The sequence below is a fragment of the Corvus hawaiiensis genome, chromosome 25 (assembly GCF_020740725.1).
Source record: "Corvus hawaiiensis isolate bCorHaw1 chromosome 25, bCorHaw1.pri.cur, whole genome shotgun sequence".
NCBI classification, from domain to species: domain Eukaryota; kingdom Metazoa; phylum Chordata; class Aves; order Passeriformes; family Corvidae; genus Corvus; species Corvus hawaiiensis.
The window spans coordinates 550,603-574,288 of NC_063237.1; the positions used below are offsets into that span (position 1 = coordinate 550,603).

Genomic DNA, 23,686 nt, shown 5'->3' on the forward strand with positions numbered 1-23,686 from the left:
TGTCCCTGCTGACACCATCACCGCTTGTTCCCGTTGTGCCGTGCTGGCACCTGCCACTCCATAGCTGCATTTGCTTATCACTAGGATTCAATTAGGCTTCCCTGGCTGGCTCAGGGTAGGATTTAGCAGTAAATGAGCTTTTCAGGCAATATCTTTAGCAGGGCAGTCAGTCAGTCCATAGCAATTTGTCCCCCTGGCTAATTGACGATTAAGATGTTGTGATTGGCCAAACGCTAAAGAGCAGCTCCTTCTTCCTTGCACATTTCTAATGACAACTTAATGGAGCCCAGAGAAAGCTGCTTTTCCCTTTGCCCCACCCATGCAGGAGATCATAACAACCTCTTTAATGAGAGCAGTGGGTCCCTGATTTGCAGTGTTGGCTGAGCAATGACAGATTTGTGAGACCATCCCCACAGGGGATTGGGTGGGCAAGAGGCATCAGCTCTTGAACAAGCAACTTCAGTAAACAAACTACTTTTTGCAGTTTAGCTTTTTTCCCTGTTTACTGCTCACCATGGTATTCACTCAGTGCTTGTCTGCTGCCTCTTGTTCTGTGGAATCAATCCTGGAAGTTTCTCCTTGACCAGTTTCGTGTGTTTTTTCCAAAGGTTGACCCGATGCTCACCCCCGAGGAGCGGCATCTGAGCAAGATGCAGAACCATGGCTATGAGAATCCCACTTACAAATACCTGGAGCAGATGCAGATATAAAAGAGATGAAGATAGAGTAGCCCTGATAGGAAAAGGTGCGGGGTGAAGGGCCAAAGTGGTCCAGTGTTTTGGATCAACTACTGACCAACAGTTGCTTCAAGAGGACTTCATCTTACATTCAGAACTCCTGGATCATTAAGACTATAATTACTACTGTAGAGTTGCAATTTCCATTCTTTTAAATGGGTGAAGAAATGATAATATAACAATATGATATATAAATCTCCTTAAATGGGAAAAATGGATCTATTGCAGATATTTGACTGAGATGTAGTTTTCTTTTTTTTTTTAATAATCTGAAAAATACCAGTTCTGTTGTACTGTTGTCTGATACAAGCTCTATATATATAAAAATGGAAAATGTTGATTTTTTTTTTTTCTGATAGACCACCTGTATATTGAGGGTCGTTTGTACCAAACCACCTTGAAAAAGGAGACAGTTGTGGCTCTTCAGTCATTTTGGCTTTTATATATAAAACAGTATTCTTTTTTTCCTTTTTTTTTTTTAAAGTGAATTTCACTGGGAGTTGCAAAGAGATTAATTTAGGGATAGGAGCTGTTACAGCATAAGCAAGGAAGCAATTTGGAATGGTAACTAACAAAATTCCTTATAACGAGAAAAAAAAGAGAAAAAGAGAAAAAAAAAAAGAAAAAAAAAAAAAAAAAACCCATCCTCATATGCCAGTGGTGTGCACCCTGCTGCTTAGCAGCTCGGACTCTAGGAATCAAGACTCTCTGGAGGCAAGGAGTTAAAAGGCTTCTAGCATCTCTGTTTATAGTTATTCTAGTGGAATGTTAGAACATGGTTTGTGCATACTGGGGTCTGCACATTCCCCTTCCAGATTCAGTTCTGCTCTAGAGTTGGAAGTTCTGGTATTGAATTGAAATCCTCTGTTCTCAGCCAGTTTCCTTCAGTACTCACCTGGCATTAACAGCCCCCTCTCGCTACTACTTTCTAATTTCCCCAGCTCTCCTGCCTCACCAACATGGTAAGTAATTAAGAGCCGCAGGTTTTTGAGCCGCTGCATCTCTCTGGGTGATGTTGGGCCAGAAATGACAAACCACTGCAATAACTGGGACCTTGGGAGCTGACAAACAAACACAGAGCTCTCTTAGCTGGGGAGGGAAGAGAGTGACACGTTGGGAAAGGGATGCTGCCTGCTTTAAGGGAAATGGGATGCATAGGCCCCAAGAAGACCAAAAGGGGCATTGTTCCACTCACCATCATGTCTTTGTAATGCTTGTATAGTTGGTGTTAATGCTCACGGCTTTTTTAAATCTGGAGGTTCTGGTAACCTGTGGTGTATTTTTTCTATTTTTCCTGTGACTTTATTTTTTCTTCCCCTTTCCGTGTTTCTTCCCACTATGCACAGATTTACCTGCAAACTCCTTAGTGTGGTCTGTGGGGAATGTACAAAGTTTAAACACATCAATAAACACTTTAACTTCCAGATAGTTTCTTCTCTTTGTTCATGGGCTCGCTTTAATTCCCCCTCTTCCCATCATGTCCTGCCAAACCCACGAGACCTTTCCCTGGCAGTGAGAAGGACTGTACAGGTATTGATGTATAACCATGCCTGGAGTCTTTTGTGGTATTTCCAGATCCTGATGACCTTTGTGGAGAGGAGGAGGCAGGATGCTAAACCAAGGGCCTGGATCCTGAATAGTGTTAAAGCAGCTGCTGGAACGCAGGTCGGGGAGAGCTGGGGCTGCTGCTCTCTCTGGCTGCTCGTGGAAGATCCTGTGCATGGTTCTCCCCTTCCCAGGATGCAGGTGGCTGCTGGCACAGCCTGTGGGAGTGAGCAGAGCCAAGGCTCTCTGCAGTGACAAGCTGTTCCTGTCCCTGGCCATCCTCCTGCACTTCCTTGGGAGCCACAGGGGCGGGCCTGGTTTGCAGCCTGTGCTGGCTGCATGCTCAGAGCCTGTGACATCCACAGGCCTCAGGACTGGGGCTGGGCAGAAGGACAGCAGGAAATCTTAAAATTCCTACATACGAGGATGTGGAAAAAGACCTCACAGTGACACAGTTTCCATGGATGCTTCTTGTGGATGACCAGATCTGAAATAAATAAAGTCATAGAGCCCAGGGCAGGAATCAGCTAATTATGGCTAGTGTTCACTGTATTGCTGCTGCTGCTGCTGTTTTATGAGGGGAAATAACTGTTTGGTTTAAGTCTCTTCCAGAACACCTAAAACTAACAGCCTGTAAAGCTCAAAGCTGTTTCTGCTCCTGTGTGTCATTCCTCTCTATTCTTCTTGAGGTGTGACCTCAAGCACAGATTCCTCCTCTCACATGTCAGTGAAATGACCAAAACTCGAGTCATTGCCACTTGAATGTCGTTTTAGAGGTCAATAGACAGAATGAATTTTCCTCCATATTGATTTGTGCAGTTCCCAATAGGTCTGGAGGAAGAGAGGGAGAGGAGGAAACAAGAAGGTTTAGCAATTTTGAACAGGAAGCACTTGCATGTCCTGTTTCTCCTTAAACATGGGCTCCTTAAATATGGAACTTCCATATTCTGGTTAAATTATTCAGACACCAAGGAAAGACCAGATGCTGTCCTAGAAAATGCCGTCTGTTGGCTTGTCACAACTACTTGGGAAAGAGTTTGGATTTTAAACTAAATTTATTTTAAATTATGCCAAAGCATATCTGCAGCCCAAAGCAATTCTTGGACTGCACCCTCAGGTAGGGTGACCTGCAAGAGAAACAAATTACAGAGGCTGCAGATTGAATTCCAGAATTGAATTTGGGTACTAGATTTTTCCTTTGATAAATTCTATTAGTCCTGCAAAATAAATACATCAGGCTGGAATCAAAGTCTATTAATTCCATGCTTTGGCACAGACTGCCAAGCACTCGGGATCGATTCTTTAGGATGGATTTTGACCACAGCTGTTGGAGTGAAAGCTCCTCTGGACTCAGGCCCAGAGGGAAGCCAAAGCACAGGGGCTGAATTAAAACCTTTGGACAAGCTGAGATACATGAAGTCACACCAAAGTGAAATAGAAATACAGATTTTTCACTTTAGTAGAAATATATGCTGAGTGCCTTAAACATTGAAAAGCTGTAGCAGAGGCCTTGGACACGGTTCTTGCTGCAGCAGTGTTACCTTTTCACAGAATTCTTTACTTTAGACAAAATATAGATAGAATTATACTGTTCACATTTTTTAGATGGAGTGTTCACATAAACAATAACTGATAGAAACTGTATATGCAAATCTGTGTAATACCTGTGTAACACTGGTGTAAGGGTTACGACTGTTAGAATTAGACCAGGATAGGTTAAGAAAAGAAAAACTAGAATCGTGTGTTAATCTTATTGGTCAGTTAGCAAATATAATCCACACTTCTGCAAGAAAAAGTATAGAGTCTAGAGTATAGAGCATATAGAGTATAGAGCATAGAGCATATAAAAAAAGAAGCAGCTGTTTTTGCCTGCTGCCTTTATCATGTAACCCCCTTTGAACTCTGCCTTCAAGAAAGCTGTGAGACCATGAAATAAAGAACTCAGCAGAACAGCAGCCTCCTCTGCTCTCTTACCCTGGTTCAAGAAAGAAGGGTACCCCATCAAATGCTCAACACACTGCTTCTGAAAAGTCATGTTGAAACGTAGCTGCTTGAAGATGGATGCTAAGGCAGGTCCCAGGTGTTCCTGGTATCAGCTGTGCAAGCAAAGGGGCTGATCCCAGCAGGCTGTAGGGTAGTTTGGGGAAATATCAGCAGTTTCATGGCAATACGACACTTAAATGATTCAGAGCACAGTGCAGCAGGGTGTTGTAGAGAGCTGCATTCCAACCCAAAAACTGATTTTAAGGAAAAAGTTCTTTAAGAGGAGCAGTGTAGCTCTGGTGAGGAAACAGGATGTTTGAGAAGGGCCTTTGGGAATGCTGAGCAGAGGAAATGCTGCATCAGTTTGTCTCCCTTCTCCTGAAGCTGCTTGTAGCTCTTCTGCAAGGGCACAGTGATGGATGTCAAGCCCCTTCTGTGCACAGGAGCAAGTGGATGGAACGTGGGTGGATTGATTTTACCAGCCCTACTTGTCTCTGATGTGCAGAGCAACATTTGTGTTAAGTGTGGTTTTGATCATTCAGCCCCAGCCAACAGAAGAGATTAAAGGTGCTCATGAGGACCTCAAGGAGGTGGTGATGCACTGCCCAGAGCCTTTCCTTCTGTAACCCCATCAAAAGGTGACATTCACCTGATGGAGCACATAAACCCTCCTAATCCTTTGACCTGGGGTGTTTCAGGTAGATGTTTGAGAGCTGCAGGTGTCCTTTGGTCCAGCCTGAGTGTGGTGCTTAAAGTTGGTGTCACCACACGAATTTGGGTGGTGTCCAGAGCAGGTGCAACTCGGTCAGTGGCATCAGTGGCTTTGTGGTGGTGACAAAGGCTGCCAGAGGTGCACAGCGAGGGGCAAGAGTGACGAGCAGAAAAAGACAGTTTTTTATAGGGCAGAGTAAGGTAGGGAAAGCGAGGGTGAGTGGAGCCATTCCTGCTTTCAGGTCCCAGTGGGACCACATGCAGATCACCTGGCTGTGATCATCAGCAGCAGCATGGGATGGAAGCTTCAGGGAGCTGTAAGGCAGCAGGTTCAAAAGCTGTTTCTCCAGTGCAGGAGTCAGAGCATCCTTAATCTTCTGGGTGCCTCTCTGTAAATTCACATTTTTATCCCAGCAGGCACTGGTAGCTTTGCTGCAGAGGTGGGGAGAAGATTCTGCTGAGCACAGCACCTGTGAGAAACAAGGATTTAATTCATGTATATGTGGTTCTGCAAGAGTGAGTGGGTTAAAACTGTGAGCATTTTGCTGTATTTACCAGTGACCTGTGTGGAGACTGTGCTTTGTAGCAGCAGCACTTAACCCCTGGCCTGGAGGCTCTCCGTGTGTCCTGCCAGGATGGGTTAATGTAGAATTTTATTTCCAGCAGCACTGTGTTCCTGAGAGCAATTTGAGAACAGGCTGTGGGCTGAACAAGCTGGTTGTTAAATACCATCAGTCTCTGGATGGCACCAGGGAGGTTCCCTGGGCCCATCTCCAGACAGACTGTGGTGCTTGGAGTGTGGGGCTGAAGGTGGTGGGAGGGGCTGGACCTGAGGGAAGTGTTCCCATCTCCCCAGAATCTTGCTGTGATGTGTGTCAGTGGGAGGGGGTAAAGACCCTTAAGGGGAGGAGATGATGGGCCAGAGTCTGTGGAACTTAATAATCTTCCAGAATTTCTGGGTCTGACTGGAACAGCTTGGGGATATCTCAGTTTTCTGAAGGCTTCCTCATCCTCCCATGTCAGAGCTTCATGGAGGTCTGGGTCCCACAGCCTGGCTGTGCTGTGGGAAGGTAGGGACCTTAGCCAATGTTCCATTTCCATGCTTAGACTTCCCCAGATGATCCCTGGATGTGAGAGCAGAAGGAGCAAGGGGAGTCACGTTACCTGTGAATGATCCTCCTGGCATCCTCAACATCCTTGCAGTCTCCACAGCAACACAGGCTGGTCCAAATCCATCCTCTGGGCCTGGGCTGGAGGCCACTCTGGAGGCAGGAACTTCTCAGGAGCGTCTCACCTGCTTTCATGTGAGAGCAGGGATTTTCTTCCTCCTCCTCACCTGCTCCCTGGGAACATTCCCTGGCAGGGAGCACATCTATTCCCTCCTCTGAGTCCCTGCCTGTGCACCGGGGGCTTTTCTCTGCCTGACTGTGCAGCAGGAAGTGAAACACCTGAGACTTTGGATGTGTTTACTCTTGGCTTTGACCTTTCTGCTCATCCCATGTGTGTGTGGCTCTGAAAAATCTCTCCCTGTAAAACATATTGCTCTGACAGCAAAGAAGCTGAGGGTGCTTCTAGTTCTGGTGCTCCAGACAGCGTCAGTGAGGGGTGAGGGAGATGCAGATGCCTGACTTGGATTTAATATCCCTTATGGATTATATTGTAGCAGCTGTCTGGTGTACCCTCCTGCAGGGTCTCTGAGAGGAAGGGCTCTGCCTATGGCAAGCTCAAAAAAGAGGGAAACTCTGGTCTCTTGGATGGTGCCAGGGTGGATTTATTCTTTTTAGCTGAAAGCACAGGCACTTCAGAGAAAACATCTGCAGGAAGAAAGTGGTGTAAAGGCTTCTGAGCAGAGGGATTGGCTATCTCACCCACTCCCTGGGTGGCTGCTGGGATGGGGACTTGGCACAGACCTGCCATTCTGGAGCTGAGCTTGGTGCTTCCAGGGTGTGTTTGTGAACATCTGGCAAAGAGGGCCAGTTCTTAGAGCATCCTGGTTGAAAAGAGGCCTTTCAGATTGGGTTTTTAGTGCTGCTGCCTGGGTTTGCAGGGTGTGTGTGTGAAGGGGAGGGCAGGGGCTATTCCATGTGCTGACCAGGGCCTCTGCTTCCTGCAGTGGAGAACAGAGCAGGGCCTCTCCAAATGCAAGGTGAGGAATAATTGTTTTCTCCAGTGTGGTGGTTCAGCAGGGCATAATCCTGCAGCTGGTGCAGGCTCCTGGAGAAATGAAGGCTGGAAGGGACTTCTGGAAGGCATCACACTGACCTCCCAGCTTGGGTCAGAGCAGGTCCCTGGGCGGGCGAATGTAATGCTGCCTTTTTCAGCAGCAGCTCTTCTGCTTGTATCCATGGGTTTTGGGGCAGGAAAAACTATGTGAATTGTTATCTGAGGTCAAGAATGTCTAAAGGTGGATCCCTACTCCACCTTGACAGAAGGCCACAGGAAAATATCCTTTTCTCCTCCTCTGGGCAAATTTATCTGTGTGTAGCCCTTTTTCTGGGGCTCAGCCCTTGCTGGGCCATCTTCTGGTGTCACTTTTTCGGCTGTAACAAGATCATCTGCTTTAGATTTTGTGCTGTCTGTGAAGATGCAGTTAACGGACATGAGTTTTCAGCAGGGATGAGGAAAGAAACACTCCTTATGGCTGTGTGAGTATTTGGATGCTGGAAAAGAAATAAACTGCAGATAAAGTCATGATTCAGCTGTTCTCTGCTGGGATGGATACCCCATAGTCTGAGGTTTTTTGAGGGCTGAATTTTGGGTTTATCCCTTGCTGGTGACACAAGTAAGTTACTAGAGCTCACTCCAGGTCCTGAGAATCAAGTAGACTGGGACTATCCCAAGGCTTGGTCACAGATCCAGCCTTCAGCTATTCCAGTTGCTTAATTAATAATCCTTTCTGTACAGATTATGTGTTTAGTGCCTTTCTCTGCTCATAATTCTGGGAATGTTGTTTGTTTTACCTTTTCCTAATTGCTTTCTCCTTGCTTTGAAGAGTGAACACCAAAACCATCTTTTTGGGTTGAACTTGAAGCATCCATTTTTTTTCAGGGTGATGCATCAAGAACTACAAGCCACAGATGAGAAAAGTCCTTGTAATTTAATTTCAGGCCTGAAAAATCAGAGAATACTTGAATTTCCAATGGCCCAAAATGAACTGTGGAAGTGAATGTTGAATCAGTTTTTGCTCTGAATCACACTCTGAGTTTAGATGGTGCATTTATTCCTGTGCTGTCAGTTCATATTTTTCCAAGGGTAGTTGAGGATGCTCAAGTGTTCTTTACTTTTACAGACTATACATATATGTAAATATATATTTATTTATATATCTATTAACTATATATAACTTGGGATGTGTCCATCCACCACAACACTTTACTGGTATATTTGGAATATCTTGCTGAAAAAAGGAGCTTCAGCGTGGAAATCGGTGATTTTTTTCTGATGAAGGGCTTAGAATTTGGCTCACTTGAAAGAATTTTTGATGTTCGGTGTTTCTGAATGCCTAATTGTTGGGGTTTTAGTTCTCCTCCCGTTTTATTTTTCTCTTAAAGGAATTTCCCCCATACATGTTGCCAGGGGGACAAATTGCTGGGTGCTTAAGAAAAACAAAAGACCTGGCCACAGAGGGAGGGGGGCATCTCTTTCACCTGGGTGTGTGGGGAGTCAGTCCTCGGGATCTGGACAGAGAGAGAGGCTGCTTCTTTGGCTGCCTCCCTTCTATGGGAGAGACCCCGGGATCCCAAGCCCGCCTTTCCCTGCCCCGCTGGGAGCCGGGCTGCAGCCGCCCTGCCCCCGCCGTTGCTTCGAGCCCTCGCTGCTCTGTAGCCCCGCTCGCCCTGCCTGCCCCGACCTCCGGGGGTTCCCACCACAGCTCCGGAGTTTGATACATCTCGTCTGCCACCCGGGATCTGTGCTCGTCCCTGCCTTCCAGCCTGCTGTTCCCGAGAGTCCGGGATCGGCTGCCCAGGGGTTTGTGAAGCCTTTGTCCCATCCCTTCCCGGGATCCCAGGGCACCAGAGCCGCGGGTTTCCCGAGCTCGCTCCGGAGCGCCCCCTGCAGCCGCGGGGGAACCATCGCACCTGCCCTGCTCACCGGGAGCCGCCAGCGCCCCTGCCGGCTGCGAGCGGAACTGCACCCGAGGGGAAAGGGCCCGACAGCCGAGAAGGCTGGGACTGGGTTTGTGATTGTTTGCTGTCACTGCCAGAGTTATTGCTGTTTGTTTGACTGGTTATACACATATAGATATCTAATAGTAAAGAACTGTTATTCCTGTTCCTCATATCTTTGCCTAAAAGCCCCTTGATTTCAAAATTATAGTAATTCGGAGGGAAGGGGGTTGCAATTGTTTTTTTCTTCCATTCCAAGGGAGACTCCTGCCTTCCTTGGCAGACACCTGTCTTTCAAACCAAGACACTAATAAACCAGAGGATCACAGTTCCAGGTAGTTGGTGTGTTACATCTTTTACTGGGGGGGGCTTTTAAAAAAATGTATAAACTCTAGGGGAGGGGGGCTGCAATTTTCATTTTTACAGTAGTAAACGACAGTGGTTTGGAGTTTGGCTGGGGTGGGACAAGTCTGGGGCAGCTGATGGTGTTTGGACTTTTTATTTTTGTCTTAAAAGTATATTTAAAAAATAAAAAGTACAAGTGAAAATAAAAATAAGTGCAAATGAAAGCAAAAATAAAAAGGTGAAAATTAAAGCAAATAACAGTAAGTGAAAATAAAAGTAAGCAAAGCTTAAAGCAAAACTTAAAGCAAAAATTGAAAGTAAAGCAAAAGTTAATTTTAAAAAATAAAAGTAAAAATAAAGTATTTTAAGGCTGTTGTGTTTTGCTTGTACAAAGATCCCATGCACTTGGTCTAAATCATCTTCAATTGTGAAGCTTCTCCCCTTCCAATTAAGCACAAAACATAGAATAAACATTCTCTGCCCAAACAAGAACAGGAATTTCTTTGACCACAAACCAGCTTTATGGTCATGTTTACACATCCAGTGCTGCCTGAGAGGCTCCAGCTCTGCTGTTAAAGCTGGTCTAAAATATAAAACTGGTTTCTACAGAAGTTCAATCAAGTAATCCATGTGCTCAAGTGATAATTAATCAATTGATTAAATCAATTAATTAAACTGCTACAGCTGTGCCTCCAGGAGTTAAGATGGGAAGTGCATCTCCAGTCCTTATTTTGCCATTTAAATCTAAATTTTACCTGGAATTTGCTACAGAGCACCAGGAAACTTAAACTGTACACAGACATCTACATGGTAATTTAGTTTTCCTTCAGTCAATAATTAAAACCAGCAGCTGAGTGTTTTCCATGCTTCATTGAATCCCTAGGAAAGACAAGGATTTTGGGCCAACTCCTCTGTTCTGCTCCCACCTTCCAAAGGCTTCCGTAACAAAAATGTTTTGATACAACATTAAGTTAAAGAAGAACTACAGCACAACACAAAAACTTCTTAAACCTAAAAAACTCTCTGTTTTAAACCCCTGAGAGTTTTTTCTTTTAAATCCAACTAAAATTCTCTTTAAAACCCAACAAACTCACACTTATGGCCCTGTGTAGAACATTACACATTCTAAGACAAATACTTTGAATATCAAGATAAACTAAATCAATTTCACATTTACTTAAGTGTCTTTCTGTGACACTGCTGAGGCCCAAGGTGTAGTTAAGACTCAGCCCCCACCTGAGCCGTGACACAGCTTGGCCAGGTAGAATTTTTTTCTGATAAATTGCAGAATTAGGTGGGTTTTGTCCATTGTGTTGCAGATAGAGTCTCCCAGTGAGGAAGAAACAAAGGAAGAAACAAGAGCTGCACCATGTCCATCAGATGCCAGCAGCCCACAGAGGGAAAAGAGAACCACCTAAACTCAGCACAAAAGGACATTTTTCCCACCCCTTCATGGCAGTGACAGCACTCACCAGGTGATGGAGCAGCTGGTGGAGCACTGGTAGCACATTGTAAGACAGCACATCAGGTCAGCAGAACAGATGTATCACAAATATGCTGCAAATCAAGTAAAAATTATGTTATTTGATAAGCTCAACACCTCTCTCCTACACTCACACATGAATGCAGGAACTACATACTTTACTTTCCAACAGTATAACCCTGAGAAATGAGGGGCAATTAAAGTCACCAGTAGAGAAAGATGAAAAAGAGGCAACTGCTGTTCTTTCAGCATCCCAGCACCAGCTCTGGAGAGCAGCTTTTCCAGGTTTTGCTGCACTGTTGATGGCTTAAGTTGGGTTTCCAAGTAGTACTGGCAGCTCATTGTTCAAATCCAGGTAACTCATCTTTTAATCCAGGTAACTCAGGCCCCCACCACAATATCACCGTAACTGCTGATCCCAATATAATTATAATAATATCCCCAGCACACACAATCCAACCAGAGGAAAGTATTGGATAATGATATTAAGCATTAGAAAAACCTTTCTTTATCTTTATACCCAACTTTCAACTGAGGCAAGAGGGCAGAGAGAAGCCTGGCTGCTGTTGCAGTTGGAGACTCCAAAGATGAGCTCAGGTTTGCTGAGGCGTCCTGAGGAAAAAAAGGTTCACCAGATTTTAGCAGCTGCACGAAAGATGTTTCCAAGTTGCTTTCTGGAAATCAGTAAGATGTGTAATCACCATCTCATCAGACTCCACTGTGCTGAGAAGGATGCTCTTTGTGAACTCGAAACACCTCACAGAACCAGCAGAAACTGGGCATGATGAGGCATCCTAACACCAGCCTTAGCACTCACACAGTGCATGAACCACCTCATGGCCTGCAGGGAAAAGAAATATTATTAAGGTTAATAAACAGGGAAATTTGTTTGGTGAAACACATTGGCACACCTGGATTTTTAAATTTTATTTCCCCCCACAAAATATAGTCACTGGTATCTATTTTCAAAGCAGTGCTGGGAAAAGAAACGCCTACCTGACATTCATAGACATGTCAGGAAAGAGATGAGTGATGTGAGCACTATGAGACTCCACAGATGATACCTCTAGGGGAAAATTGTATCTTTTTCAATACTGCCATTCTAACTCTTAAGATTCATCATATTTGAGCATCTCATTATACACAGGCATTCAGCAAACTGTTTGCTGGTCTGAAGTCTCACAAAGTACATGGAAATGAATTAACAATTAACAATGAATTTATCACCCCTGTTACACTGTTAAACTCTTGCTGGAACCCAGAGCATCCTGCAAGCAGGAGCAGCCTCCTCTCCACAAAACACTTCATGATCACCACTCAGGCACATCCAAGAACCTCCAGCCTCCCAAAAAAACTACTCCAGCCAGAGCTGGAAAACTTCCCCCTCCTTGGTAGCACTTCTCCAGTTCTGTTCCCTTCTCTGGACAACCTCCAGCACCACCATGCCTTTGTAGTGAGGGACCCAAACTTGAACACACTATTCAAGATGCAGCCTCACCACAACCTTGAATGAGATCCAAGTTGTGCATCCTCATAGAGGAAAAAACCATGTACTGCTGACTGTTGTTTCTTAAATCACTTGAGTTAATAGGCAAGAAATGCATTAAAAAAAAAAAAAAGTATGAAATATTATAAGTTCTGGAAGAGATGAGTGACCTAGAAAATCCAATTGTCCTCTGAACAGCAATTGCATTAAGTTTGGAAGCTAAGTATAATAATTAAGCTGAAAGAATAGATTTTAGTGGTGCTTGAAGTGCTAATTTCAACTCCTCTTCAAACCATGAATCTCCAGCAAGAGTCTCAGCAGTAACAAAGGTTTTGCATACGGATCCGAGTACAGAGGGTCTGTAAAGCACCTCAGCTCGTCCAGCAGCAATTTTCCATATGGTCTCAAGAATTTCTCTTCCCTCCAGCTGAGGCAAGAGGGTTCCCAAATCACACCCAGCCATCCTCCAAAGGCTTCCATGGCCAGTTCCTTCAGGGTAAAAGCCCGTTCCTGACATTTACCAGCAGCAGAGGATTTGTGGAAATGGGAAAACTTTTACATCCCCCTTTTCATGACATTCTCCCAGCCCTTACTATGAGACAACTTGTGAATTCAACCTGGGAGCACGAGGGTCCCTATTCCTTCCAAACACTTCAGCACGTGTGTTCTGGATACCTCAATCAATTCTCCAAGTTTAGTTGTGCAGCAGAGAATATTTCTCATCAAAACCACCGGTCTTAGTGTTTCTGTGTGCCAATAGACAAGAAAAAAGGTAAAATGCAGGGAAGAATTACCTTAGATCCTGGCTTGTGCATCATTTAAAGCTTAACAACATGTGGAACAACAAAGAGACACAGCATTGCTTTCTGGCCAAGGTATTTTCAGGGAATCACAGCCCACAGTCCATGGAAAAAGAAAATCATCCACATCTCTGTGTCTCCCTGGGGATCAACAGCGCAGACATGCCACAGGAACTACACAAGGAATCGAATGTTCTGTCAGAAAATAAAAGGAACAGCATCTCTCAGGTCTGTGTATGATAAATAATGAGGTCTCCGGTAATTAAACTCACCCAGGCACAGATCCTAACCCACCTTGGAGAGGCAGGGACTCCAATGGAACAAGGTGTCCAGCTCTCACCTATTTCAGGGCCCCTTGTGTCCACAGCACAGGACCAGCAACAGTTTTGGGTGGACAATGGGGACTTTACCAATCGCTTGCACCTTGCCTACTCATGGAATCCCAGAATGGTTTGTGTTGAAAGGGATTTTAAAGATCATCTCATTCCAACCCTCTGCCATGGGCTGACTCTCTACTCAATGAGCTTTATTCCTTTCCAGCTTCACTGGGAGAGAAGATGTTCCAGGAAATACCAATCCCACACCCAGGCTAGCTGGGAACTGTTCAACAAACACAGCCACAGCCTCAACAACCTCATGTCTTCTTTCTACTCTGTTGACACAAGGAACATTAGTCATTATGTCAAATATGGGGCAGCTCTATCACCTAACATGGTAACAGGTAATTTTGGGTGCCCAGTTCAAAGAAACCCTCTTGGTCTTGGAGTGTGATCCCACCGAACCTGTCGAAACACACAGCAGGATGATTACTATTTGCTTTCCCATTTATTCAAAGAAAGAAGAAACATCACCAGCAAAACCGACATTTTATGCAGCAAAATCCTCAGTAAGAGATTCAGCACTGCAAAGATAACATTAGGGCAGAAAAAAAAACCAGGAAAAAAGTAACATTAGTTGATCAAAGGGGAAAGAGATTGTTTTCCCCCTCTTTTCAATCCGAGCTCAGTACACCAGCTTGTAACCTCTGCACCGAGCTTCCCATTAATGGCAGCCAGTCTGTAACAACTTGACACAGTGACCCCACTTCTAGTCCCAGGACGATTATTAACAATGGGAGCACATCACCTCAATGGAGCACAATACAAGCTCTCACTCCAGTACTGGAGATCCACATCAGCCCGACTTAAAGGCAACCAGATCCTGGAGAAATCATTGCTCAGGAGGGCAGCCTGCTTTAGAATCCCAATTAGACCATCCTCTGTGTGTGGGTGCCAAATGAGGGAGCCCAAAACACTGCACTTGCTTTTTTCTGCTCCTCAAGGTTTTTTTCTGGACAGCTGCCAGCAATGCGAAGCATTGGTCTTCTTCCAGCCCTGCTCCAAAAGGAGAAAATATAAAAATAAAATACAAAAATAAAATTTAAAAATGCCAAATAAAAAATTAAATAGGTAATACTCCCTCTTCCAGGGAGCTCACATCGGGCTGGGAATTGCAACTGGTTTGAGCCAGGGGGGATTTTTCTTTCCTCCCAGCCTGTGCAGCCCAGGAGGCATGTCTTCAGACTAAACTGGCTCTTGCATTTCTTAGGGGAATACAGTAAAGGCGTTGGAAGATAAAATCAATGCTGTTTGTGCTCCCCTATTCACCCAGCCCAGCCCTCAACCAAGGACATGGCACAAACATTTTAGATGTTGATGATGAACTTTTGGATGATGATTAGTGATGTTCTTTCACTAATCCTCCTAATGCTATCTTTTAAATTCGGTTTTGTTCTCAATGGCAGGAAGGATCCCCCCACACTGTTCTCCTGCAAACAAAAGGAGACACCAACAGCAAGGCAGACACCCCTAATGGGAAGGTTTTGTTTGGAAGTGACCAGCTCCAAGGGGGGAATAGAGGTGTTGGAGAAAAGCTGAGACCACTGCAGGGCTCTCAGAGACTTACCAAGGCCATCCATACACCCATCCCCAGCCAGCTAAAACCATAATTTTGCTTCAAGGGTCTTTCTCCGAGCTGAGCCCCCTGCCCAGCAAATATCCCACCTCCCAGGACCACCACACCCCTGGATCACATGCCTAACTCAGCTTCTGATGAAAAACAAGCAGGAGAGCAGCTACCCTCCATCATTTCTGTCCACTGGACACCCACCCTTCCCTGGGCAGATTTGTCTGCATTAAATCACACATAGTCCCACCCCTCAGATATTTGATCCACAGCCCAAACCATTTTGAAGCCTTAGCCTGCAACATTGTGTTCAAGAGATCCACAGAGGAGGTGTGTTAAAGCACTTTATTGGTGAACACGGATACCCTGTACATTCAGTTGTGTACAAAACCCTCTCCATTAACACCAGAGTGAACGACAGCCACCAGGAGCTTTGAACGCTGGCTTGGCTCCCTTCTGAGGAAGCAGAAGGGAAAATAATTTTTAAAAAATAGTCAGATTTGCCACACCAGTTGGACCCCACCAGCAAACGAGTCCTGCAGTATGCAGCCTGGGCTGCAGCTCAGAGCATTAAAAACTTGTGGCTACCAAAGGGCTGCACAAAGAAAGGCTTTGCATCCCCTGCCACACTGCTCAGGGTCCTGCCTCCTACTTCTGAAGCTCCACTGTCAAGTGCTGCTGTAGTTTATCAAGACTAATTAAAAACCTCATGTCAAGTGCTCTAAAACAGCAGGGAAGAGATTTCCATGCCCGCCATAGCCTCATTTGTCATCTGAGCTGCCCTCCAGCAGCAAGGCACCACTGGAGCTCTTCTTCCCTCTGTGAAGGCACAAGCCACAGTCCAGCTCCACGTCGATGTCCCCAAATTTCAGCTGGCAGGACTCATTGCAGCTGCAGGAGAGACAGTGACACTGGTCAGGGATTTGTGGGTAGTGAGAGCCACTGGCTCACCCCACCCTGCTTGGAAAGGCTGCTCTGTGGTGGCATGGAGCCCACCCTTTCCAGCCAAGCCATGCTTGGATATGCAGGGACACCCACACTCCTTGTCCCATGACACACTGGTGCACGGATTTCCCACCCCAGTGTTGGGTCTAAGCATTGCTCTTGGCCACCCCAGCCCACGCCCTGTACCAGGACCCCTCATACCAGCGGGTCATGGCAGCGTTGGTGGCCATCACCACGAGAGCACCCACGTAGTGCCAGCAGAAGCACATGGTGAGGAACAAGAGGTTGCTGGGGTCGCTCTGATCCCAGCCTGGTCCTCCCCACGGAGGGGACAGCACAAACCCAATCTGATCACAGATGAAAAAGAAGTCAGGCTTTAGCACATCCCTCCTGTTTTCAGCCCACCTCCTGCAGCTGACTGTGGACTAGAGGCACTATAACCCCAAGTAACACCTGGGGCACTGCCCTTGGCTTCCCCAAGCACCCTTGCCCCCTCAGACTGACACAAGGGTGTCAGGAGGAGGTGGATTCTCTTCAGACAATCCTTAGGGCTTGCAGTGCAGCATCCTGAAGAAAGATGACGTCCCAAAGGTGACATTGCCAGTCTGTACATTTCCCCCTAGACCAAAAGCTGGGTGATTATGTGAGAGATTTCCAGATGTTTCCAGTTACTTGGAACAAACAGAGGAAGAAAATGGACCTAATGAAATTTAAAAAAATTCATGATTGTGGTTTCCTTCCCTTGGGAGCTCCGATTTCCACTTTCCATTCATTTCCAGGTCTGTCCATGCTGCTACACTACACATGCACTTCTTCACAATGGCAGCTCTGGCACTGAGCCTCATTTCCTCTTCTTATTTACAAAGATATTTGAACAGCCTACAAGTTTAACCCCAACAGATGTGCCTAAAAGGGCAGAGCAGCCCCACTCCACTTGCCTTCCTGGGTGGAAGGCTCTGAGGAGAATGCTGGATACACACTGACCTGCCAAAGCCAAGAGCCCTGGAGAAGGAAGGAGCTGGTCCTGAAGGTCTCCAGGATGATATGGTCTCGGAGGAACACCTCTAGGAGGGCACAGAAGACTCCGGCAAAGATAGCCATGGCCAGCAGGGAGTGGAGGTGGTGGTCCAGCACAGCATTGCTGTAGTCACGGAAACAGAAGAGCAAACCTACCAAGATCCACCCTGTGTTAGCAAAGGACACTCTGGGATTTTTCTCTTAAAAGATCATCTGAAAACTCAGACTATGCTCCAGGCCTTGCCATGATCTACCTTGGGGGGAAGAACCAGAGAGCCACCAGCTGCGGTTACCACCTTCCCTCTGCAATGACCAGGCAGCCCCAGCACTGGCTCTGCTCTGCCCCAAGGAACCCCTGTGCCTACGGAGCTCCCTGTGCCCCTGTACCTGTGGGGATCCCTGTGCCCCAGCCAGGGCTGCAGGAGGAGCACAGGGATGTGCACCTTGAGCTCAAAAGATGGTGGGGAGCTTTGTCTCAGGGTCTGTCCCTCTACATCCAACCAAGGTGGGGAGATTACACCTTTTTGTAACTCCAGAGTGAGCAAGTTGCTGGCCACCAGGAGAAGCACAGATCCCTCAAGCATCCCCTGTGGCATCCAGCTATGGCTGAATCCATATTTAGGAGGAGCAAGGAGGGGGTGACAGTGTCACACAGCCAGTGCCATCGTGCATCCACACCCCCTCCAGCTCTGCCTTTGGGGCTCCTAGACTGCCCAGGAGCCGTCACACCCATGAGCACGGCAGCAATTCCTTATTCTGTGTCCTCTCCTCCCCCAGCACCAGGTGCAATTCACCTTCCACGAGCAGAGCCAGGGACAGCGAGAGCCGGTCCAAGCCCGGTGGCAGCTTGAGCGGGGAGTGTGAGATCAGGTCTGTGATGCCAGAGAGGAGGAAGAACAGGTAGATGGTGGAGTAGTGCCAGGGGGTGAGGTCAGTCCAGCTATGCGTCTTGGGGCTGTACAGCTGCAGGTGGGGACCCGTGGGGACAAACTGCTCCACCAGTATCCCTGGGCAAAGAGAGAAAACGTCACTTTTCCTTATACACAGGGAAATGACAGATCTGAGGGAGTGTTCCTTTGCAGTGATGAAGCCATAGTGGTGTTTGCCCAGGAGAACAACAGCAAGGTCCCGTCCCAGGGCGTGCCACAAGCATGTCCCCAAGCCCTACTGTGCCAGAGGTTTCCCACTACAAACAGCCCCAGCGTTGTGGGGAGAGTGGCTGCTGTGTTAGTAGATATTGGGGAAGGGACTCACCATCGTAATCTCTTACCTACTAGAGCAAAGAAAGCTTTGACTGCCCCTTCGAAGAGCTCTGCGCGCCCACGGCCCCGCTGGCCCTCGGCGTCACCTCTCCTTCTGAGGTACTTCAGGGGGTACCGCACTGACCACCACAGGCCAAAGGCGAAGAAGAAAGTGCCCCGGAGGGCACTGCCCAGAAAACTTGTTGGCATCGGGCTCGTTCTCCGGACCTGCAAGGACAAACAGCGCCTGATGGCCAACCTAAAGCATCCCCAAGGGAGTTGTTGGGCTGCTCAGCATCCCCAGGGATCCACATCCTGACAGAGCAGGTGCACATGGCTCAGCTCAAACAGGGAGTACCAGAGATGGATATCAGCACGGGGAAGCTGCCACTGTGCACCACTGTGTGTGTGTATTTGTATTCCTGTGGCTGCACATAAAATCATCAGGACTTCGTGCCACACAACAGTACATTAGTGCCCAAGAATGCGTAACAGCTATTAGGAGAAGAAACACAACAAAGTTTTTACCAATAAAAGCAACATGACAGTAATTTGCTTAGACCATGAACTTGCTCCAAATGAGGCAATTACCAGGGTGTGAATTCAGTGCTGGATTAGGACCTCCAGCCAGTGAAGGCTTTTCTGGGCTGTGCAGGAGGAGGCAACCCAGGAACCACTACCCCTTGGAAAAAGAGCCTCATGCATATTCCACGCAACCTTTGTGTGGCACACAAGTGGTGATTTGACACAAGAGATAAAAGCCTTGACTAAGTCAGATCAATGCCAGAGTACCAACCAAGAAGGATGGAGATGAGCAAAGGTACACCAAATTTATATCCTGCAAAGTATTTCAGCCCATACCAAAATTCCTGAGAAAAATCCCAGTGTAGCAAGCACAGAAAGGAATAAATAATGATCTAAGAGTTTCTAGCATTGTTTTACCTTGGGATGGTCTTGTTCCCTCCAGAAAGACCTCTCTCCTTGCTCTCTGTAAGCTTCTACCAGCTAAGGAGGACTCACTTTTCTCCTCCTCATGGGCTTTCCAGTCCTTTTCTGCAGCTCAGATGTGCACAGAGGAAGGCATTACTCATCCCAAAGCTTCCACACCGACCTGCCCTTGCATCACAAATCACATCCTCGTTGTGTTTATAAATACCAAAGCAAATTACAGAGGCTGGATGAACAACTCCAGCACGTTCTCCGAGTCCTCCCACACTAGAAAGTAATTAGGCACTGCAAAACAAGGGTAGGATGTGGTGTGGCAAGTGCCTGAGGTGAGGGAGAGATCGGCAAGACATTCCAGGTTGGGTTTTGGCTGCAGAGCCGGCATGGGTCAGACTGGCTCAGCTCCGTGTGGTAAACACAGGACTGGAATGTAGAAACCATTGTCATCCTTTGCATCTCTGGGACACAGGCAATCTGGGAAAGGCTCAAATCTGTGCTAAGGCTTCCTTTCAGGATGGAAGTTACTAAACGGCCTTTCAGGTAGGTGAGAAATGCCCCAGCCAGGAGCTGGGGATCAGGGATGGCTCTCTGCTCTATTTTGGGTGCCTACATTAGGGTGAGATGGCTGATTCCCCAGGAGAACCCACGTCTTTCCTGATTATGGCCTGGACATCCCAGCCAGGACACTTATTTTCCCTGCACAGACATCTACATCCGAAGTGACTAACAACAAAGCCCATTTAAGCACAGCACAACTGCGTGATATATAACCAAATTTTACCATTGTCCTACTTGTGACTGCAAGGGCAACAGCCTGAAGCTGGAGTGCACCCTGATCGAGAGACATGTCAGGAACATTAATTTGACATGATTAACTGGTGGAGAGAAGGAGAGCAGAGACATCCCAGAGCCCAGAAACGACAAACATGTCCCACCTGCAGCTCCAGAGGCTGCTCCAAGCCATGCCAGCATCCGGGATTAACCCGGGGATCTGTCGCCCCACACCCACCTGCCATCTCCCCCTTCACCTGAGTTACCAGCAGACCCAATCTGCTGTTTCAGAGCTGGAATCTCCTACCCTGACCATCCCCCTCCCCAGCAGAGCAGCCTTGCTCTTCCTTGCAGTGCCAGGGACCCTTTCGCTTTGCAACCCCTCAGCAGCCCAATCCAGCAAGGCTTTGGGGAGTTGTCACGAGTCTCCTTTGCTTCCCGGCAACTGGAAACAGCCCTTCAGCAGCCACCATGGATCCCAGAATGGTTTGGGCTGGAAGGGACCTTAAAGCTCATCTCATTCCGACTCCTTGCTGTGGGCAGGGACATGTTCCACTGGATCAGGTTGCTCCAAGCCCCGTCCAACATGGCTTTGAACAATTCCAGGAATCCTGCCATGTCCTGGGGCATCTCTCTTGTAGCAGAGATGTCCCAAACCACCATCAGACAAGCAGAAGCTTGCATGTAACTCACTAACTAAAAAAAACCCCCAAAAACAAAACAACCCTCCTTCTTTTATGAAACATCCACTATTCTGCAGCAAAACCAGACGTTTCCAAGCAACAGTCCACTCGCACAGCTCACGTATTTGAGGCACAGGAAAACAACCCCCCACATTCACAGAGCCCCTCGACCAGCCCAACGAGCCCAGCCCTGACACCCTGACCCCACTGGCTTCCCCCACTCCAGCTTTGGAGCCCACGCTCCCATGAAAGCTCATTTAGCTCCAAGTAAGTGGCAGCCAGGAAAGAGCAGAGACACCAGGTTATTTATTCCTCCTGGGAGCTGATCTGTCTGTCAGAGCACTTGAAATATGGCTGCAGTCAGAAGTTATTACCTGAGCTGCCTTTCTCCTTCCACAGCTTCCAGGCTGTGAAGCTCCTGCTTAATCGCCATAGGGGAGCTGCCTGCTGTCCTGACAGAGCCTTGTCTGACTGCTTGCAGCCTCCTCAGGCTTGGCTTGGGAAGGACAGCACTCCTGCCCCGCTCCCAGGTTCTCCCCTGGAGCCATTGCAGCTCCAGACCCATCACCATCCATGATTTTGACCTCACTTGCTCTCATGGGGGGATTGCTGCTGTCCCTCTGGACACACCAGTGTTCCATACAAGCACCCATGGGTGCAACCATCAGCATTCCAGGACAGCCAACTTGTGTGCAGAGGGCAAGCTCAGCACCCGGCCACAGGTATTTGGAGGGTCTTCTCTTTGTGAATCCTCCTTCACCCTTGAACACTTCCAGGGATCCAGGGGCAGCCACAGCTGCTCTGGGCACCCTGTGCCAGGGCCTCACCACCCTCACAGGGAAGAATTTCCTCCTAATATCCCATGTAACCCTTCCCTCTGGCAGTGGGAAGCCATTCCCCCTTGTCCTGACACTCCAGGAGTCCCTCTCCAGCTCTCTTGGGGCTCCTCTAGGCACTGGAAGGGGCTCTGAGGGCTCCCCAGAGCCTTCTCCTCTCCAGGCTGAACAACTCCCATCCTCTGCTATGATGCGGCTCCAAATCACAATAACCTCCCCTAAAAAAGGGCTAAAGCCAGAGATTTCTGGCACCATCAGCACCACTTCCACCGGCCTCACCCACAGCTGTCATCAAGCTGAACCTTTGTCTCTCAGAGAGGTTCTCCCCACGTGCCTTCTTCCCAAGTTCCCACAGCTGTGTCCATTCCATGGCACAGCTGCTCACCAGTGTGTGGATGGAAGAATTTACCTGTGACTCCTGCCGGTCCTTCTCCCTCTCCAGATGTGTCAGCAAGGAGGTTATTACTCAGAAGAGGCAGATAAAGGGAGAAGCCACCATGGGGAGGTGCCCCTCAGACAGGATGTTTGGAGCTGAACATCCTGAGGGCCAGTTCGAAGCACCCTGAGTCAACCACCTTTCACAACCTGGGCCACCTCCCGTCTGCTATTAAAAAACCAGCAACAGCTCTCCTGGAGTTTGCCACAAAAATCAGCATAAGCAGCCAATTTCTGTTCCCATGGCAACCACGTATATTCAGTTGTTACAGTGGGGCTGGGAGTGACTGGGGAAAGAGCCAGGAAGAGATAAGGCGGCAGTGAGGTCTGACAGGGCTCTGCTGGAAGCCTCTGAGCTGGGTTGCCAGGGACACGATAACCCTTTTAGGGGGTCCAATCTTATAAAAGTTGCCTGAGGGCAGGAGATTTTGGGCCAGAAGCTCGCAAAGCAGAGCGAAGTCTTTGTGAGCTCCACCTCCCAGCCCACAGCAGCTGAGAAGTGGGGGGCCATGGCCCTCTCTCCCCCAAAAGATGGGCAGGCAAGACACAGCAGCCTGTTTCCACTCATTTTTTCCTCTCTAAAGCACAACGCTGCCCTTCACCAAGCAACCACAGACAGAAGCCACCTCGAAGCTGCTGCCCATCCCACTGATGGCTGCAAAGATGAACAATGCAAGTGCTTCAGGCAAATAAATACCTCAGGCCACCTGAGTGTCCCCATGTCCTTCCACAGCACTGAGCTGATGGTGCAGAAACACCCAGCATCACCCCAGAGCACTGCCCAGGCCCCTGACCCCAGGGCAGCCACATTCCCAATCCAGCAGTTCTCCAAGGAAGTTGTGTATTTATCTCACTCGTGCTGCCAAACCCACCCTGAGCAAGCCTGCAGGACCAGCCCTGCCTGGAGCCACACGTGTGAGCCAAGGCTGGAGCAGCACTGGAAGCAAAGCAGCCTCCCCAGGGTGATGGGCTGTGGTCCAGCACAGCCAGAAAAGCTACCAAGCCATAGCCAGGAGCCTTTTATTCCCATTATCTTCATATCAAGTGGGAGGAAGGAAGGAAAACAAGAGGCTGTGCTGTACATCCAGCACTGCTCACTTCCAACGGTGCCTGAGAAGCAGGATGAGTGGAACAGGGATGAGCACACCTGCAAAAGGGTCCTGAGGAGCCCACAGTAGCAAAGGGGCTTCCACTAATGCAGTTTCACCCAAGCTTAAGCTTAGGAAATTGGTACAACATTAGATCCAAGCATAGGGAGAAATACAACCCTCACAGGAGTTCTTCCTTACAGACCCAACCCTGAAAATGATGAGGACAAACCCCTTACCTTTCTTGCTGGAAAAAAAGCAGCAGCACCATCTGCCAAAGTGGACCTCTTCCAGCTCAGTTTTCCTTTCTGCAACCACCCACCCCTACAAACCGCTACCCCAAAGGGCAAGAAGCTGCTTCCCAAACAAGAGGAGCCAAGCCCTTGGAGAAAGTGGGGAAAAATGAGGTGGGAGTGCAGCAGCTGGAGAGTGATGGGAGGAAACGGGGCCCAGCTGGAAAGTATCTACTCAGAGGATCAATGTACTTTTTTCTGTAAAGGGCCAGCAAAGAGTAAAGGCCAGAGACAAAGCTTCTATGAAAAGGGCAACTTAAGTTACAGACAGTGAAAGAAGTTTTCAGTGCCT

At 47.7% G+C, this 23,686-nt stretch overlaps 2 protein-coding genes and 1 long non-coding RNA gene across 12 annotated transcripts in view; 1 reads left to right on the top strand and 2 right to left on the bottom strand.

Annotated features, from left to right (window-relative positions):
* APLP2 (amyloid beta precursor like protein 2) overlaps positions 1-2,161 on the top strand; it is a 48,153-nt gene extending 45,992 nt beyond the window's left edge. For all 6 annotated transcript variants that reach the window (XM_048328602.1, XM_048328603.1, XM_048328604.1 and 3 more), the window contains one exon: positions 609-2,161. In XM_048328602.1, the coding sequence (XP_048184559.1) occupies positions 609-710 (102 nt within the window). In that variant the 3' untranslated portion in view covers positions 711-2,161. The remainder of the gene's footprint in view (positions 1-608) is intronic.
* A 3,203-nt stretch (positions 2,162-5,364) lies between these two features.
* On the bottom strand, positions 5,365-14,561 carry LOC125338386. Of its 2 annotated transcripts, XR_007208271.1 has the most exons (6): positions 13,491-14,561; positions 13,191-13,391; positions 11,612-11,751; positions 10,900-11,522; positions 6,141-6,270; positions 5,365-5,446 (listed from the first exon to the last, which is right to left on the bottom strand). It is a non-coding gene; the product is annotated as an uncharacterized LOC125338386 (long non-coding RNA). The 2 variants fall into 2 exon arrangements; XR_007208270.1 differs by having other exon boundaries at positions 13,191-14,561.
* A 910-nt stretch (positions 14,562-15,471) lies between these two features.
* LOC125338374 (transmembrane protein 45B-like) lies at positions 15,472-22,802 on the bottom strand. 4 transcript variants are annotated; one of them, XM_048329049.1, is made up of 6 exons: positions 22,711-22,802; positions 18,373-18,571; positions 17,897-18,109; positions 17,070-17,254; positions 16,287-16,432; positions 15,472-16,031 (listed from the first exon to the last, which is right to left on the bottom strand). In XM_048329049.1, the coding sequence occupies exons 1-6, from the start codon at positions 22,732-22,734 to the stop codon at positions 15,902-15,904; spliced, it is 897 nt and encodes a 298-aa protein (XP_048185006.1). In that variant the 5' UTR covers positions 22,735-22,802; the 3' UTR covers positions 15,472-15,901. The 4 variants fall into 4 exon arrangements, with proteins under 4 accessions (XP_048185006.1, XP_048185009.1, XP_048185010.1 ...); XM_048329052.1 differs by lacking the exon at positions 22,711-22,802 and adding an exon at positions 21,988-22,102; XM_048329053.1 differs by lacking the exon at positions 22,711-22,802 and adding an exon at positions 21,858-21,931.
* Positions 22,803-23,686: the final 884 nt, after the last annotated feature.

Bases quoted from the DNA above. Each gene is read 5' to 3' on its own strand.
- LOC125338374 (XM_048329049.1), bottom strand. From the start codon at position 22,734: ATGGGGACACTCAGGTGGCCTGAG. The intron at 18,110-18,372 runs GTAAGAGATTAC...CTCTTTGCCCAG, and splicing joins AGCTTTCTTTGCTCTAGTAG to GGATACTGGTGGAGCAGTTT. The intron at 17,255-17,896 runs GTGAATTGCACC...GGATCTTGGTAG, and splicing joins CCTGGCTCTGCTCGTGGAAG to GTTTGCTCTTCTGTTTCCGT.